At 41.9% G+C, this 19,877-nt stretch overlaps 1 protein-coding gene across 4 annotated transcripts in view; it reads left to right on the top strand.

Annotated features, from left to right (window-relative positions):
• Positions 1 to 12,630: 12,630 nt before the first annotated feature.
• slit2 (slit homolog 2 (Drosophila)) overlaps positions 12,631 to 19,877 on the top strand; it is a 120,639-nt gene continuing 113,392 nt past the window's right edge. For all 4 annotated transcript variants that reach the window (XM_029258973.1, XM_029258974.1, XM_029258976.1 and 1 more), the window contains exons 1-4: positions 12,631 to 14,578; positions 15,237 to 15,308; positions 16,173 to 16,244; positions 19,503 to 19,574. In XM_029258973.1, coding sequence (XP_029114806.1) covers positions 14,406 to 14,578; positions 15,237 to 15,308; positions 16,173 to 16,244; positions 19,503 to 19,574 — 389 coding nt within the window. In that variant the 5' untranslated portion in view covers positions 12,631 to 14,405. The remainder of the gene's footprint in view (positions 14,579 to 15,236; positions 15,309 to 16,172; positions 16,245 to 19,502; positions 19,575 to 19,877) is intronic.

The raw sequence follows: 19,877 nt of genomic DNA, 5'->3' as shown, positions 1-19,877 counted from the left end.
GTGGGTTTCAATGTGTTTTAGGATTTTACATGTTCTCTCTGTGTTTGTGTTTGTTTCCTCTGACTGCCATGTACCAACGATTACTTACAATGGGTCAAAGTTATACTTTTATCAATTGTGTCTTTTCGCATTATGTTTTGTCACCGTTTTTGTCGTGTCAACGAGTCCGCCATTTTCCGTCTGCTGCGCACAGACGTTAAATGGCCGACTCGTGACACTACGTAGTTTTGACAGAATTTGTCGTTTTTTGAATGCTTTGAATAAATGTCCCAAAATATGTAGACAAAATGGAACATTGCACCAAAATGTTTTCAAAAATTTTTGCTTTCTTTGATTTCACCTACAAACTGTGTGTTCATCCAAGCCAAGCTTTGAATCCTGTTGCTTATATGGAGATTATTTTAACAATTCGAGGTGGCTGTCATAACATTTGAGGGATAGCGCTAAAATTCTACTTTCATTACCACCACACCTTTTATATCCGTGATAGTTTAGCAACGTGGTGAGTTCACTATAAATTATCTGATAAACGATCCTGTGGTAGAACCATTTTGTCTCTGTAAGAAATCCCATGCAATAATTAGAAAGACCAAAACTAGAGAATATGTTCAAACGTAATCACATTTGTAACAATGTGAATGTAAAAAATGCCAGCAGCCAGCTTAACACTTCTTGGGGGAATCCTTATATCTACTTCCAGACTCAAAAGAATAGCTCTTGGATAAAACTGCAGACGTTTATTCTTTTTAAGACTGTAAATCCATTAAAAAAAATAAAAAAAAAAAAAAAAAAAACTTGGCTAAAATATAAAGCAAGAAATCTTAATAAGAAAAAGAAAATCATGTAAGAGGTGGTACATAATATACCACTTTTTCACATGATCTTCTGCAAAGATAATTTGTAAATTTGGGTCACATTTAATTGTTTTTATCAGGGGAGAATCTTGTGCAAAGAGGAATTCAGGACAGAATTCTTGTATGCTTTTGTCTTGATGCTGTGGTGTTTGTTTAAAACAATCTGAATGTCATATGCGACTGGAAATATCAAATACCCATCTGCAGAAGCTGTCTGTTGCGCTTTGGTCTAGTGCTGCTTCAGCAACCATGACAAATGTTCGAAATGATGGATTGCAAGTAAATGGAACAAAAAGCGCAAAATGTGGAGGTGAAATGTTCAATGTTATTTGATTCTTTAATTAGCTGTATATTACTCTGTTAAGTTCAATGCTGATTTGATGAATTAGCTGTTGTTTTCATTTGCCACTTAAGGTCAGTGTAATCCTGCTTTGTGTATGACTGTTTGTCAGGCCATTCTCTGCCAAGAAAGGAGTTTAGTCCAAGCCAAGGGATCCATGCTTACTGGAGTCCACAATGTGCCATCTGTTCCTCAGCGGCAAAACATGTTTTATCAACATGATTGAGCTTTTAGAAATTACACTTTTGGTGAAACTGGAAAGCATTGAAATGTGTTGCCGACTTCTTTCAAGTTATTTGTGGCTTCTGTCTTACATCCCTTAAGATGTCATTGACAATTCATTTTTGGTCTTAATAAAATGTGGAAATGTGATGCAACTGACATTTAATATTGGTTTAAGGGTAGATAAAGCCAGAAAAAGGCAAAGGAAAAAGAACATATTTGTGCTTGGAAAACTCAAACAATTATATGTAGTCACATATGGAATTTAGTATTCAGAACAAGCATAACATCGCTATTGTTATTGGACCTGAAAACAGACGCCTCGTCTTAAGCAGATTGACTAAGTTATGAGTGGCAGTACATCATAGCTTTGTACATGGCAACCGACAGTCTCGGTCGGTGCGGAATGGGTCACCAGATCCAAAACTGTCACACACTTTTAGACTTGACCACTATGGGTCTCCATGACAACACAAGAGTGTACACTTAAAAATATGTCATGCAGTGTTAGTCAGATACTTCATTTTTTTCCAGCTTATAAAATGAGTTACAGTTTAACCACAATTCACTAAAAAGGGATTATTGGTAAATCTGACGTACCTATAATAGAAAAATATGCAGTCTGGACAGGAATAAGTTAAAATAGAACTTTGCTACTTAGTCTAAACATTTTAGTTTGGATTAAATATTCAATTAAAGGAACAGCAGTTGTTCCAGTTCAGGTTGTGGCTTATTTACACATGCAAGTGAAATTTTAACACCTTAATGCTTAATAACTGGTTTGTTATTCTTATCTCGAGACGGTCTGCTATTTTTGCACTTTCAAATTGTGCCTGTTAAAATTCCTTTAGCATTTGTTCCAGCAATTAAAGCAATGCACTCCTCCGTAGCACTTTTTTACAGTAGGAAATGAACACGACGACATACGTTGCAGGCATTCACGTCGCAAAAATAGGGGGTTAAACGGCAGACACATGTTTCTGAAAATGCCTGGCCTGTTTGAGAAAGACTCAAGTGCGGAGCACTTTAAATATAATACCCATTCAGAGTTCACACTGTGCAGCGCTGTCTGAATGGTGGAGAAGTATGTGCTCAGAATGCCTGTTAACACTGCACTTTTTTCTTATGGGAAAAGGCCTAACCTGAGAGACTGACATCCTCTTAAGGAAATTTCTGAGCTGTTTATAGGATAAACATTGTTTTATTTCCCAATGCAGCCCGACATTAGTGTTTCAGCATTTTTTTAATAATTGCAAAGTGTCAGTTGGGTGAGTTTTTTCATTCATACACCCTGATTTAGGGCTTATTTCCCAAGGGGTGTTCTGGTCACCAGAGCTGATCTCGTGCTGTGGACTTAAGCCCTTGCGTTGATTTCCAGTGATGACAACAATACCTTCCTTGTTGGATCCACAATACGAACAAAATGATTACAATCCTCACGCAGACTCACGGAACATATTCCAGATATGATATGGAGTGAATGGGCAAATCATAAAATGCATCTAATCCAGTTAGCTTTTGAATTTTTGGAATGCACATATTTCACTGGTTACAATGAAATGCTAGAATTGAAACAAAGCCTCCTTGATACCAAATGGAAAACTCTTTAAAATTAAAGTAATTTTCTACTGTATCCAGTTTTTTTGCGCTCTGGCTGCGTTGGCTGTCTGAACATATAAGTAACATTTTCCTGCCGCTAAGTTATGGATTTATAGTTTGAATTTTTAATAGAAAGGCACCACTCTCAGCATTTCAATGACTAAGACGTTTCAGCAACAAATATTTCCAGCACCGATAAAGGCTCCATGTCTGGGCGTCCAGAACAATTAAGCTACCGGTGCTGGACGACCACAACAACGACCGCACTGGTCATTCAGTCAGAACGGAACCTGGGACCCGCAGCGGACGCGTAACAGTGGTAATGCGAAAAACACAGGGCTCATTCGAACCCATTTCCCTCCCCCTTTCCTTTTGTATTTACTGTACGGTGCTTTCAAGGGCGTGCGGATGCAGACGGGATTCCAGAGGGAAAGAAAAAGTGTAGAAGACTGAGCAAAAGCCTCCTTTTGAAGTACGACCACCGGTGGGAAGGTTATTACTCAGTTAGCTGCAGGGCTCGCAAACAATTAAGAATACCATTCATGTCTTTTCATACACCCAACTGGACAAAACCCTCCTTTTCATAAAAAAAGAAAAAAATCCTTATTAGGGCAACTCGTACTTGAGGAAAAGCCGCTTTTAAAAGCAGACGCACACACTGAAGAGACATGGAAAGTTTTTCTTTTGCCCGAGCAATGCCTCAGGCCTGTTTAATTGGTCCAGTCCCTGCCTGTGAGCGGCGCGGACCGATTAAATTGAGAGATTTGTCTTCGGTGGGCCGGGAGACATTCAGACAATGAAATGGAGATGTGTGTATTAGCAAGAGCTTAGAGAAGCTGTTCCGAGGGCAGGGTTCCCGAAGTCTCCGGTCAGGTTGCGAAGAATCGCAGCGATTAGCGACATGCGTCCGTCAATCGATAAGTGACATTACAAACATAAAGTCTCATTAAAAATCTTTATTGCCTTGGTCAACAGTGCAGTGTTGTAGTTTTCTTAGGTGGCAACCCAGTCGAAATGTGTATGGGTGTGGAATTTCATTACTTTTTCATTAGTAAAGAAACCTAGAATAAAATGATTTCACTCCGAAAAGTGAACATGTGGGCGATATTAAAATCTTTGCTTTAATGAAATAAAAGTATGATAAATAAGGGAGAATTTGGTTGTTTAAGCTTCTGGCTGGGCACAGTAGCAGTAAAGTAACACACTCACAAAACACTTGCTAAAGAGAATCATGATGGTGACAATCCGGCACAGCACAATATGGACCGCAGTCATACGGTACGTGAGGAAACACAGGTTTGCTCAGATAGAACCAGATGCTGCTGCGAACACCGGTGTCGCCATGATGGATGGGTTTGTGTCATTTCTGCTGGGCTGTTTCAAATGTGGAGGTGCCGGGCTGCCCGATTGTCTTCTTCACGCATGCCAGCGCGTCTGGAGGGGGAGCCGTATTGATTTTTCCCACACTGTTCTCTTTTGGTGGAGACGTCCCCACCTCCTTGCCCGCACCTTCCACCACCGGACTCATGACCCCCTCCCTCCCCACACACACACTCTCAGCCCATTTCGCCCACTCGTCCCTCGTTTTGTATGACTTGACCGTGCATAGCTCACGTGGGGAAATGTCGAAACAACGTGTTCAGCTGAGACACATCTGCCTTAGAGCAATCAGTGTAAAATATGCTAAATAAATTTAAAGAAATGTTTTTTTCTGCTCTTTTCAACCTACATTACACCATATCAAAGGATGTTTGAATAAATCTTTTAAACATGAATTAATGCCCTGCAAATACTCCCCATATCACTCAGGAATTACACATCATAGAGCAATGAAACCTTCACACAAAAATAATTTATCTATACCGTATTAAAAAAGAAGATGAACCATCATGTAAAAAGTTTTTTGAAGTCACTTACAAATGTGAATTTGTTCTAGGGTGTTCAGCAGGTTTGAATTTAGCAAAATCTTTTTAGATATTTGTTAGCTTCTTTGTTGCTAAACACACTTAAAAGGTGTTATGACAATTCCTTCAAACTGCACATGTAGTCTGTGCTTTGTGTAATGTTTCTGTTTTATTGTACAGTTAATTTATGCCACATGGTGTCTGTTTCAACTCCTTTTATTGGCAACATGTCCAGGCGGAGCTGCTGAGTGTCTGATCAGCAGATGAAGACTCAAACGTCCTCTGAACTTCATAAACTTGATGTCCTCTGAATGCACGGCACTGTGGGAGCATATGATGGAGAGCCAATATATTATGAATATATTATATATTTACAAATATATAATCGTCATAATATTTCAGTTGGGTGGAAGGCTAAATACCAGCCTGAAACTTATGGTATCCTTAAGGTTTTAACCTTTCTCCTAATATGCCATTGCATCTGACTGCAGAGTATGACTCCCATATAAGTGATTACAGTTCAACGATGGCGTCATCAAAAATCTGTTATTACCTAATGGGATTACAAAAGGCTAATTGCATCTCAGAGCTGTTTTTCTCACTGAGAAAAACCTGATGTCCTCCCTCCAGGCTCGACCTTCTGCAGGAGCATAATTAATGGTCCACACAGCTTTTAAAATTTCCTCCTAATGTTTAATATTCATGAAACCTTTCGGTGGGGAATAAACAACTTGTAATGTATGCTCCAGTGGGTTTCCAAAAAAAGGAAAGGAAAAGGGTCGTATCAGTATTACTGAGGTTCATTTTTGGGTCTTACAAGGGACCCTTGGAATTGTAGAAAGTTCTGGAAAATTTGTGTTATCATAAAATCTTAAATGGCATGGCCATTGTTTAGGGGTGCGTTAATGTCACTGGCAGCAGGGGAATTGAAAAAAACCTGAAAATCATGAAAAGCTGCTGATGTTGTTAAAAATAAATAATTTTTCATTCATACGTTTGTGATTTCAAAATGATGGCTTGGTGTGAATGCAAGCAGGAAGTGACCAAAGACCAAGTACTAAAGGATCAAAATATAGTATTATGTGGAATAGCTGGGATTTAGTTATTGCACGCCCGTTGCCGTGTCAACATGTTGACCACATGTGGCGCAATATTGGCGCAATCTGTGCTCATTAAGCCACCACCAGCTGTGCCAAATCTCAGCAGGCCTATTCTGTGCAACAGTTTCTATTGTTTCCAGTCATACTTTGCTTCTTTAAGGCCAATGGACAGTTACTCATGCATTAATACTGACATGCCCTTGTAGGCTGATGTCCAGTAAGGTGAAACTTACTCTCCTCTACTGTGTTGCTCTGAAAAATAATATTACAAGTGTTTACATACACACATACACAGTCCGAAACCGCTTGTCCCAAGCAGGGTCGCGGCAAACCGGAGCCTGACCCAACAATACTGGGCGCAAGGCTGGAGGGGGAGGGGACACACCGGAAGTCCACCAGAAGGCATCCTAAGCAGGACTCGAGCCCCAGACTCGCCAGAGAGAGGGCATAGGCCAAACCTGCCACGCCACCGCGCCCCCTGTGTTTATATACATCATACAAAATGTAATTTTTGTCAAACATAAATGTTTTTTCCAGTGCAGCATTGTGGTGGTCTGGAGCCTATCCCTGAAACGTAAGGTATGAGGCAGGGTACACCCTGGATTCCACCAGTCTATCACAGGGGAATCACAGACAGGTGATTTAGAGACACCAGTTTACCTGAAACACTTGTCTTGGGACTGTGGGAGGAAACCAGAGCAACTTGTAAAATTCACTTTGTAAACTGCACTTAATAGTGTGCTGAAAACACTACATATCCATGGTTTTCATCTGATTTACCCTAATTTTTACCACAAAACCAAGAGTCTCCTGATTAAGTATTTCCAGGAGCAGCATATCTAGGTGGTTTTATGATTGCTTCCTACTTTAGATATTTTCAAGGTTTCATATGCAATCAATGAAACGCAATATTTGGACTTTGTGCAGGTTTTTCTTTTTAAATGGATGAAATTGATCTTCAGTTTTTTGTGCATTATTGTTGGAATGGAATAGTTAAACATCTTAGACAGAAAGATCTTACGTATCTGCCTGTGGGAGACTGAGTTGGGATCCAGTAATAAGAATCCTTATAAGATAAAGATGATGAAAAAGAAGAATAAGCATGAGAAAAACAAGAGAATGAAAACAAAGATGCGGCAGATGAAACACCTTTGCACGTACGACGCGGCAACGGTGCGTTACAATCAACAATGGTGCCGAAACGATAACAGAACGAAAAAGGGATTAAATCCAAAGCTTTGCTGTCAGAACGGTACCATGGGCAAAATGTGCAACGGGCTGGAGTTTCGTTGGTTACCGTTTTCCATTTACAGCAAACAAAAACAGACGGCCTGCATGTGTCTTCACACTCTGCAGTACACGCCCCTGAGAAACCAAGCAAGGCTTATCCGCCGTACAAATCCGATGAGCTGGCAAAACAATCCGCTAGAAACTACTGTGACTTTCACATACTCACCTGGAAAGTGTGACACAAGTTTTTTCAGGGTTGGGACAGACATCATATACAAACACAGGATTATGACTGGAAAATGTAACATGGCATTTGCTGCTCCTTGAAAAGCAAACCCCGCTGGATGAAAAGTAAAGGGATTCCTGCAAAAAATATGGAAAATATGTATTTGTGTAACACGCTAATATACTGGCTATTTTAAGTGTATTTAAATAAAAGGCATTTTGAAGTATTGTCCCAAGTTAAAGTTTCAAGTTAGTTGTTATATGTACACAGCATGTGCCCACAGTGCTCAGTGAGATTCCCACTTGCGTGTCTCCTGCAAACTATAGAGGTGAACATGGACAGACATGCCCTATAATAAATAAAGAGAACAAATAAATACAGGCAGTACATACAATACATTAAATACAGACTCACACAATAGACGTAGACAGCTGACTATGCATAGCAGTTTATACTCCACATATATGTGCATGTCTCTCTCTCTCTCTCTCTATATATATATACATATATTTGTATGTATATACAGTATGCACATATATGTGTATGTATATATACAGAAAGAGAGAATACAAATGTATATACATATAGTTAAGACATCAAATAATTGCAAAAAATATTTCTTGAAACATCCTTTGATATCGTGTAATATAGGATGAAAAGAGCAGAAAAAATAAGCATTTGTATAATTCATACATTCTTTTGTATTGTGCCATACACAGAGGGTAGTTGATAGTGAAGTGGATCGAACTAAAAATTGTTGGTTCGGATCTCATCTCCTGCTGAAGTAATCTTGAACGCAGCACTTACCTTAAATTGCTCCAATAAAACTACCCAGCTGTTTAAATGGGTAAATAATTGTAAGTTGCTTTGGAGAAAAGCATCAGCTACATGAGTAAATGTGCGCAGAGTATGGCACTCTTTTTACAGATTATTTTAGCATTTAGTATTTTAGTACAATAGGGGTGCGGTGGTGCAGTGGGTTGGACCGGGTCCTGCTGTCTGGGGTTCGAGTCCCGCTTGGGGTGCCTTGCGACAGACTGGCGTCCCGTCCTGGGTGTGTCCCCTCCCCCTGCAGCCTTCCGCCCTGTGTTACCGGGTAGGCTCCGGTTCCCTGCGACCCTGTATGGGACGAGCGGTTCAGAAGGTGTGTGTGTGTGTGTGTGTGTGTGTGTGTGTGTATTTTAGTACTGATGAAGACATGCAGTGAAGGTCCTACGCTTCGAATGGAGCAAAGAGTATTAAAAAAGAATACAAAAGAATTTTAGTGTTTATCCAGAATATTTATGTATACACACACACATGCATCAGTGCATGAGCCACTCGCTCACTCATTCATGCACTTACTTTCATTTACTGCATGTCCAAGTCAGGATTGCGGTGGTTCGAAGCCCAGCCTGGAGGCATGAGTGTAAGCTAGGTACGGTACACCCTGGATGGGACTGGTTCATCATTGAGTCCTTGAGCCATTTCTTTCTTCGGGTGGCAGGGTGATACAGCGAGTAGCGCTGCTGTCTCATAGCACCTGGGTGGTGCAGGAGAATGTGGGTTCAATCCCTGCTCAGTCTGTGTGGAATTCTGTTCTCCCTGTGTCTGTGTGGGTTTCCTGTGGGTGCTCCTGTTTCCTCCCACAGTCCAAAGACATGCTGTTCAGATTCACCCATAGTGTGTGAGTGACAGAGAGAGTGTGTTCCACTGATTTATGGATGAGTGACCCATTGTAAGTGGTGTATCTAGCAGTGTAAGTCACCTTGGTGAATAAGGTGTGTGGGCTGATACTACATAGAGTTCTTTGGAAGTTGCTTTGGAGAAACGAGTCTTATAAATAAATAAGTGTAAATGTAGAAATGTAAAAGAATGGAGCGAGGATAGCATATTGAACAAACAAGCAAGTGCATAATAAATGAAAGCACACGTTGTGACAGTATGTGAAACCCCCAGACACTGAAGTTTTCATTTGAACAATACAGTTGGATTAGATGTTCATCTACTGCCATGTAGCTCCTGGCTTGATGTCCTCATTCTCATTCTGAATTGTGTTTAAGTTGACACCATTTCCCACCCTTTCTGTGAACGTAACCCCCGCAATCTCCTAAATCATCCGTCTTTGTAGCAGGAGCAGAAGCCATGATAAAGCAAGGCCTCTTGTTGATTTAAAGGCCAAAGACATGTTTATCTAAGAAGCTGCTCTGTGTGAGTTCTCAGGCGTTCTGTGTGCTTCAGAGACACATGTTGTGTTCTTTAACAGGGGAAAAACAAGTGCGTTTCAACGATGGCAGTTTTGTTAACCGTGAAAGTAATTAGTGTAATTTGCTCAATTTGCATGCTAAATAAATAAATCTGCTGTAGATACAAATGAATGTGCTGTAGATGTACAGATGAACTTGCAGCAAGCAACTGTCAGTGATCATTCTGAATCTTTTTAGTGTGATCCTGAAATAATGCATACCAACTTGAGGGATTATTTTTCAATGTTGATTTGTCTTATGTTGGCTGGAGGCTTCTTTGAACGCTGGTTCATCAGTCAAACCAGCGGAGATGGCGTTCTCCCTCTCTCAAGCCATATGGGCTTTGCTGCCACCAAACCATTTATAATGCCTCCTCCCTTCCCCTCACCTCCCCTCCCCTCCCCTCCCTTCCCCTCCCCTCCCCTCTCCTCCCCTCCCAGCATGCTTCACTAAACAGGTGGGATCCTATAGAAAGACCATTGCAAGGGAACTGCCAATTAAGGGCCCCTCATCACAATCACATAAGTTAAGCTTTCAAAAGGGCAAATAAGCATTGCATGATCAGAAATATAAAAACCAATAAAGGGTCCAAAGTCCAAGGTCTACAGGACCTCAGTTTTGACTCTGATGGGGGTGGGGAATGATATCCCTTTCTCCCTCAGGACTGCCGAATCCCTTCCAGCACTCACATAAGGTCTCAAAACCCAATTCTTTTAGATCCACTTTCTCCTGATCTCCTAATAGCTCCACAAATTTGCATCACACCATCTGTCCCAGTTATCACTGTATTTCCTACCTGACTTTCAATTCCGTAGGCAGCCACTTGAGTAATGAATGCTGGTAGAAATGGGAGCATTAAACAGATATGCTCTGCTTTGATAATAATTTTTCTGCGTCCAAATTTCTTTGTCTGTTGTTTTATGCACTTTTGTTTACCCTCGGTCACATGTCATTTTGGACAAAAGCGTCTTCCAGGCAATAAATGGAAAGGTAATAGTACATTTCATTGTGGGTGGACACTAGATGATCTCACCTCTCTTGAGTCTTTGTGCCTCTGTGTACTGACCTTACTAAAGGGACAGGTCATAGGAGAACCCCGCTGCAGCAATGCGACGTAGCCCTACCCCAGGGGCAGTAAAGAATGGGGTTAGTTGACTCATTCGCCACCATCTTGGTGCATCCCTCCCGTTCCTCTCAGGTGGAGGTCATTAGTGCAAGATGTCATTGTGCCTCAAGGACGTTCTACTGTCTTTGTCGTTGGAGTCAAAAACAAAAGACTGGCACCAACAAAGGAACACAATACCAGTGCAACAGCACCTCGGGCAAAAAGTCTTCAGCTCGATCAGATTGTAGTTGAGCTTGTGGATGGATCGCCCACGATTTTCAAAGCAGTAACACAATACACATGCTGGCATCTGCTGTTTTTGCTGTCAAAGGCTAATGAATGCTAATGCTGCTAACGAAAGCATCTCCACTCTTTAATGAATCTGGCAAAGTCTGAGAAAATGCACTGCAGATGACTATTTCTTGCACACGAACAATATGTCAAGAGGACGAGCACTCACCACCACAGACTACCTTAATTAAAATAACCTGGATTCAAATGAATGTTCCATGTTCAAAGCTCACTCCTGTAGTTGTACCGCTGCTCAAAATACTTACACTAAATACACACACACATTGACTGAAACTGCTTACATATGAAAAACACCCTTTTCCATAAATTGGGAAGTCATTCTAAAGTTACTTACTTAATATTTGAAGTTGCTTTGAACAAAAGTGTCATCCGAATAAAGGATGATAATCATCATGAGGGCAACAACATAATATTTTAGCAGGCAGAAAAATTATTAATTTAGCTGATGCCTTTCTCCAAAATAAGTCACAATGTCACGTTCGTATACTAAGCTACTTAAAATTACGTAGCCATTACACAGCTAGGCGACTTTTACAATTTCTATCCAGGGTACAGACCTTGATCGAGGGTACTACAGCTGGAACAAGGATTTGAATCGAAGACCTTGGACAGAAAAGTGACGGCTCTAACCACTACACGGCCTGCTAAGTACTACTGAGCACTCCCCTGAGTACTATTAGTACTAGTGCTATTAGATGTAGTTCTCAGAGGAGTTATATGTTAATATTGGGGTGCATGTGCAATTAAGGCTTGCCTGAACACTGGGCGAACATGCACCCCCTACCTATTATAATGATAATAACTTTTTATCTCATTCGTAATCATAGTTAGGTGGATGATGAATAAATGCACGATTCAATTAACACTGAGGGTTTATTTTCAAATCTGTATTTCTTTTACGTTGTAGGATTTTGAAAGGATTGGGAGCAATAAAGCACAAACAAGAACAATAATTATAATCTCGTCTGACTAAATCCAAACTAGATGACTAACTGAATAAATGAATGAATGAGTGAATGCTTGAATGAATGAAAATCTGTTGTGTTTATAGAATTCTCTTCTCACCAGAATGACAAGGAACGATGTGCAGTATAATTTCTATGATAATACTCTAAAATAAATACGGGCAACAATAGACTAAGCCATCTGGCCTGGGAAGAGAGGGAAAAAAACCAAGACACAAGGACTACAAAAATCACTGGGGGTCTAAGTACCATTGGCTACCCACTCCTCCTGGGCATTATACTGTGGTGAATGAATGAATGAATGAATGAATGAATGCTGGTTCTCCATTATGATTGCAATGGACTGCAAACACCGAAGTACATATGAAAACGTTATTATTACTAATAATAATTATTATATTATATTTATAGAGACGTACAGATATACTACTACTGCTACTACTACTACTACTACTACTACTACTAATAATAATAATAATAATAATAATAATAATAATAGACGCATCGCAGACCACAACAAGAAGAGAAAGACGAAGAGAGTACGCGGCTTTTTATTTTTAGTTGATGGGACACGTCCGATCCACCGGCATCCCGACTCGAGTCCTGCTCCACGTTCCGCTCCGCGCGCGCAGCTCCGCCGCTCGCCGGGCCGCCGCTCAAGGGCAGCGCCAAAGAAGGCAGGGGGCTCGGTCGGCCGCGGGCTGGCTCGCGGGTGGGATTGTGGGCGGGGTCACGGTCCCCTATAAAGCACAAAACCATGTAGGTCCTCGGAGTTCGCAGAGCCGCAGAGCCGCGGAGCGCCGTGCCGAGTCCTCCGTGCCGAGTCCTCCGTGCTGCTGGGCGCCCGACATGTGAGCGACCGAACACATGATCCGTCAGAAACGGCTCCCGAAGCGAAGCCCCGCCGCCGGAGAAGAAGCTGCGCACACGAGAAGTTCGCCCCGGTCCTCCTGTCGCAGCACAGCTCCTGTCCTGAGGAGGATTTACAAACCTTCAGACAGCAGCAGAGTGTTTTCACACGCATGATCTGCTTTGAACGTTAATTGCGTGGGGCTTGCCTACCCCTACCTGGTGTGGGGTCCCTCCATTTGCGTGTCATTTTACTGCGTGTTTTGTCCGAACGCTCGATCCGGACGGACAGCGCTGCAGCTTCTGCGTCGAACCGCCAGCTTCCCTACTTTTATTATTATTTCCCCAGTCACTTTGGATTATATTGTTGCCTCTCCTCTGATTTGTGGGTGAACATTGCTGCTCTGTTGCTGAAGTGAAGTACCACAGACAAGGTGGGCAGTTACCATTAAGGTGGAGCTACAGGCTGGTGTCGCTTCCTACTTGCCATCAGGTGTCTTCTTGTCGGAGGAACATCTCGGGAAGCCTTCCAGTTCCTGGCTCTGGATCCGACCGGTTCCTTTCAGTCTTCGAGGAGAACCGAAGCCGAAGGGCTTCGATCTGTGAAGCCTGGGGTCTGTCAGTGAAGCGGTCCCGTTCTTGGGTCTGGGTCCGGGTCCGAGGCGATCTTCTCAACGCGTGAGGAGAAACCTAGGAACTTACACTGGCGACAGGTCTTCTGGAGAAGCGATCCATTCCTGGATCTGATCAGATCTTCTGAGCCTGCGAGGAGAACCAAGCCCAAGGGGGCTTCGATCTGGGAAGGAAGGGTGCTTTAGTGGAAGCCAGTCATTCCCGGGTCTGGATCCCATCTTGATCTTCTCGAGGGGATTCTCTTTTTGGTGGATGGTGCAAACCTGCCCGTGTTCCCACCCCTCGACCCCCCAACGCCGCTTTTTTTTTTTTTTTTTTTTTTTTTTGTTGGCGTTCGTTGGACTCGAGGATTGGATTTGAAACCTTCTTTCTCGCCCTCACCTTCAATGACAAGATGACGGATGTCTGAAAGGAGAAAAATCAATATCCCCCGTCCAAGTCTTGAATGAATAAACAGCTGAAGTGTCATAGGGGAACGCGTGGTTCTGTAGGGTAATTCGCGCTCTGTGTATAAATATAGGCGCGCGCATGTATCTTTCTGAGCGCATACCCATGTTCTAACTTTGTGTGGATCATCTGGCGCCCTATCAGGCTGAAGAAGTGAAGCTCTGAACACCTCAAGATCTTGGTAATCTCCACCAAAAGACAGAGGGACCTCCGCTCCGGGGTGCTTGCAGGGAACCGCAATGAGTTTATTCTTCTGAAAGCCCCCTTTTTTTCCACTTAAGTGGTAACGTTGCAACAATCGGCTGTTCGTGGCGAAAGCGCGCATTTTTCCACAAGAGGAGCTCAGTTTGATTGAGAAAACGCTCCGATCGGCGGGTGCGGGATCGCAGCCGAGATGCGCACGTTGAGATCTTCCACCTTCTGGATGGGACTCCTGGTGGTGGCGTGGGGCGCCGTGGAGCCCCAGCCGTGCCCGGCGCAGTGCTCGTGCACGGGCACCACGGTGGACTGCCACGGGCAGGGGCTGCGCGCCGTGCCGCGGAACATCCCACGGAACGCGGAGCGGCTGTGAGTAACGGCGGCGCGCGCCCACGCACACCTCCCACTCATTCAAGTGTCTCCGCGAGTGGACAGCGCGACAGTCAGTGGCGCAGCTGCTTTCACATGCATATTTCATGAAGGGCAAGTCGTAGATGCTGCTTGACACGGTGTTTGTGTGTGTGTGTGTGTAACCGCTGCCCGAATCCAGCGCTGCTAGACACAAATTACCGCACTATATGCATGCAAATTTATAACAAGTTTGAATAGCTGCGAAACAGCAGTGTGTCCCTGCAGCAGGCAGTTCACGTAAAAAATATCTCAAATATTAATATATATAACATGACATGTTGAATGTAAATAAATAATATGCGCTTGCAAAAAAAGCAGGTATTAGGTAGGCAGTCACTCACTGTTACACCGTGTTCACATGCAGATGGTATAAAATAATGTAACGCTTCTCTACTTTCAAATGTTTCCTTCGTCTGTAGTCAGACTTATTCCTGTTCTCACCAGTGCAGGTAGCCAATATTCTGAAAAGCGCCGTTTGCCGATTTAAATACTCATCTCGTGTTGTGAAATACTCTGCAATTGATGTTAAATTCGAATTTTAATTCAAGGAGTTTCCACTGCTTCCTAAAACAGCACCAGAAGTGCGCATTGCTGTTGTTTCTCTCTTTCCCACCAGGGATCTGAATGGAAATAACCTCACGAGAATTACAAAGTCAGATTTTGCTGGACTGAGACACCTTAGAGTTCTGTGAGTATTTCGCATTGCTTTGAACACACAACATAGTGCATACGGTATGTATATGTATATTAATACCTGTATATGTATAGAGACAGTCTTCATATAGTTCACTTCAGTGAAACAATTTTTTTACAATTCGTGTGCCTGCTTACATCATTAAATTTCTTATTTTTAAGGTATTATGTTAATTATATGTAGTGCAGGGGAAAAAAAAATCTAATTTTGCAAAAATGAAACAGGGCCATGAGATCATATCCATGGTTAAAATCCTGCTATTTCATTGAATAGTTAGAGAATAATCCTATTTTTTAATAGTTACCCATAATATTGTTAAAGTGTTGGAATGCAGAACCTAGTACTTTCAAAAAAAAAAAAATCAATTTGCTAAATGTTCAGGCTGTGTTAAGAATTGAATTGTAGTTTCTAGGCTAATATTTATTAACCTTTAGGGAGAATTGTTTTTATATTTACTGCTGCACTGTGCACATATGTTTGTGATTCTAAGCTGTGAGCTTAATTATATGGATTGTACTCTTGGGGTGCACCCCGGTGATGAATGAATTAAGGGAGTGAGATGTATGTGGGAACACATTGCCCCCGTCAACTCAATGAATTTTCGAGAGAGTGGTGGCATTCCCAATTCTTCTTTGCACATGTGCCCTTGTCGATGTCAGGATACGACAGACCCCCGCCGCTGTGAAGCAAATCTACACACTCCCATTTGGGTTAATGCAGGTGGGCCATTCGGTGGCCCGGGGACTCGACATGAAGGCCGGAGGTGGAGGGGGCAGTGAGGAGCCTCAGAGGACGTATTTCAGAATGTCGAGTCGGCGTACGTGTGCTGTATGTCCTCACTTTGTGTTGTTTTCACAGGCAACTCATGGAGAATAAGATTAGCACCATAGAGAGAGGTGCCTTCCAGGACCTGAAGGAGCTTGAGAGGCTGTAAGTTCTCATTTCACTTTCACTCCACTGTTTTCCTCCATTTGTCTTCACAGTTTGGGAATTTGTGTTCAGCCTTGAACTTTTTCTCCCCCCAATTTGGCTTGAAAAACACAAGGCCTCAAGTAACTCGTATATAATTCATGCATAACCCTTTATGTTCAAATATGCATCTTCCTAGAGGGACAGATTGTTGGTCTGGCATATATTCACAGATGTGTAAATCGATCATGGCAATTTATTTAATATATTTGGTTATTTTTTAAATTTAGCTTAGGAAACGTAGTCCAGCTGTGCAAGTCTCTGCTTCGCCACTGTAGCTTTGACATTCATTCTTCTTCGTATTTTGATATTTGATTCGGTGTAAAGAGCTGAGTTTCCGAATCAGGCTTACTTTTTACCACTCTTTCTAAAATGTCATCCGCAGGCCTTTCGGAAATATGTCATAATTCTAGAAAGAATTCGTGCTGGGCGTATTCTTTTTGTTTGCAAATTGTCAGGTCCATTTGATGTGGAGACATAGCTGTCTGACAGCCAATTTATCCCCAGGGAACGATTGTAGAAGGATTCCTTGGGAAGTACGAGTGTCTTGCAGATGAACTTATCATGTGCACTCCTCTGCATTTTTTAAAAAAAGTTTCTTTATGCCATGAAGACATTGTTTTGAGGCTATTATAAGTATTAAAATTGCAATATTCATAAAATGAAATAATCTTTCTGAGACATTTCCTTTTGTGATTGTTTATGGACTGTTTTTTTTTTTTCTGTTTTATTAAGATGTTTACTTCTAATTAAACGGAGGAATGCGTGTGAATCCAACACGGAGCTCACCTTTGTCAGTGTCACTTGCATGGAAGTAATGATCAGCCTAGAAAAAGCACCATGTTTTATAATGCTTTATCATTTGGTAGTTAGAATGTTATAATACTTTTTAATAGAGCCTCTGTTTTTTTCCTACAATACTTGCTGAGAATTAGTCCTTTGATACAAATTTAACCTTAAATGTCACGGTTACTGGATAACAACAAAAGATCCTTTTCTAATTGTCCCAACTTCCCTTAAGCGTATTAACTGTAATTTTGAAATTTCAAGCTGCATGTTGTAAGGCTCTCAAAAGAGTCAGCCAGAAAAAAATTCCATTGTGCGCTAACAATCGGAAGCTTAGATGCTAAAGGAACGTGGGCCGTGTGCTTTTCGGGGACACCTCATTAGGAGTATAATATCTATTGTAGTCGTGTGCTAGAATAGAAAGACCAAAATCCAAGCTGAAGGATTTATAGTGATGGCCTCACGTAGAGAAAATGAAACGGCTTCCTTTAGGAACGGCGGTGCTGCCGAAGGGCGTGACGGATTCTGTCAGGTGTGGGCCTTGCTATGGACGTGGCCCTCAGGAAACGCCCATGCTTATCTACTTTAATCTGAGCTCGGGCCCAACAGAAGGTCCAGCTTTGTTCAGTGCTGCTCTTTCTTAAGCTCAAAGCACAGTAGGGGAAGCGAGTGGACAAAGCAAAAGACGGCCGAGTGCGGGGAGCCAGCCGTGTGCGCGATTTTGCCCTGTTTTTTTCCCGGAACATGTCGAAAGTTGTCTTTCGCAGGACCCGGGTGGTTACTCTTGTCTCAGATTTAAAAGTCCTCTGTAAACCGTATTGCTTCCGGCATAGATTGCCGTCTGACCAACATTTTCATCATCTTTATGATGTGGGCAGACCACGGTGGTCAGATTCATTAGAAAAGCACAGAGAGGTTTAATGTGGTCTGTAATTTAAAAGCTGAAAAAAAGTACAGTTTTCACTCTATCCTTCTGAACTCTGTGCATAACTTTCCCTGCTTTATTTTATTTTATAGCTGTTCAGATGGGAGGGTAGTAGGAATTGTATTACAGCCAACTGAAAATTATTCAGTTCTCTAACCTTTTAAACGTTTGTTTATCTTTGTGGTTGCTAGTAGCAGTGAGCAGCCACAATGAGAGGTGCAGATACGTTCAACTTTGGACCATCAGCTTCTGGTCTTCCAAGTTTTAGGCACCATCTCACTTTGTATTAATTCAGTTTTTAACAGTTTGGCCACTTGATTGTGGTTAACTGGGGAAAATAGCATGTCCGTACACCTACAACCTTAATAAATGAACCGTCAATTTCATGTCAACAGTTCACCTAGAACATGGTCCAAAGCACGCTTGTCTGAGTGCATTGTGTAAGGGGTCATCTATGGACGGCCTTTGATTATGTATCCTTCTGCAGGACATGGGTCCAAATGCAGTGAGTCTATTTTTGAAGGAATGATCTTATTCCCAGTAAATGCTTCTTCTCCTCAGCCATTCCCGGAGGTCCCTTGGGAGGTGTGTCCCACACTTTGAGAAACTCAGCAAAAAAAAACAAGGATCTTCAACTTGTGGGCCTTTTAGTGGCTTCTGGTGCAGCACTTTGCCACTGCCAGCTCCTTAATTATTTAATTGGTTGTTTCTCTGGGAGATTAAATATTTAAGGCTTATGATGTAACCGGGTCCCGCAATGGAATGAAGCAGAACGCTGGTGTGGCGAGAAGTTTGGATAAGTTCATCTCACCATCTAACAACAGTTTTGACAGTTTTAAGGTTATTTTTTCTGTATATGAAATATATGCAGTTTTTTATGCTTTGAATTTTCAAGGAAAGATTGATCATTTTAGAACTGTGCAAGTTACTACCCAAACACAGTGTGGAGAGTGATGGGAATGCTTCTGGTTGTTAAACCGGACGGGTGCTACATGATACTATCCCAGCGAAGACTAGTGTTAAACATTCTGAATTAAATCTGAAAACATGTTCGAGCCTAAATGTGGCTTGCAAATGTGCTTTTAATTAGTTTTAAAAGTCACTTGTGATTGAAGGCTTATTTACATTGTAAGGACCTTTTTACACATTCTGTGCCGGAATTGCTGTTTGTTTTTCCCACATCTGTTTTTTCACCCATCCATTGTGGCAGTGTTTGCTGGATGCTGGCTTCTTACTTTTCACTCAAATAAGAAGTTTGTTTTGCACTGGTGTCCCTCTGTGTTAAAGCAACAGTTGCCGCCTAGTATCGCACATGTTGATGTTAAAAATATATATTTTCTCTTAGATATATTTTGTAATTCTCGAAAAAGGACGACGTAACTATCCACTCACACAAGTGGTTTCTGTGTAATTACAATTAAGGTTTTACAATGTTCATCTCAACAGTCATTTCATTTCTTCCTCTCCCCACCTGCCATTTTACTGTACAATTTTTGTCCTTTTTCCAGGCGTCTCAATAGGAATAATCTTCAGGTCTTCCCTGAACTGCTCTTCCTTGGAACAGCGAAGCTCTACAGACTGTAAGTGTCATTTTTTTTCTTAAAACCTTTCAGACAGTAAAGCACAACTGAATATTCACATTTAACCTGTCTGCCAATTAACCTGTGTTGACGCCTGATTTCTTCCAACCTGATACCTTTGACAGCTATAATTTCAATCTGGAGAAACAGTATATAGCGGTAATTTGCTCCTTGCCTTCTGCTCAAACCATAAATCAAAAAGAAATAATTGCATTGTGAGAGGACCTGGGGCACTGGGAAGCGGAGGGCTGCGGCCTCAATGTAGACAAGCGGATTTTCACTTAAACAGCTGCTACCGGCTTC

The sequence above is a fragment of the Scleropages formosus genome, chromosome 16, assembly GCF_900964775.1.
Source record: "Scleropages formosus chromosome 16, fSclFor1.1, whole genome shotgun sequence".
In the NCBI taxonomy this organism is placed as follows: Eukaryota; Metazoa; Chordata; class Actinopteri; order Osteoglossiformes; family Osteoglossidae; genus Scleropages; species Scleropages formosus.
Note: the sequence above shows the minus strand (reverse complement) of the source record. Positions and strands in the feature narration are given on the sequence as shown.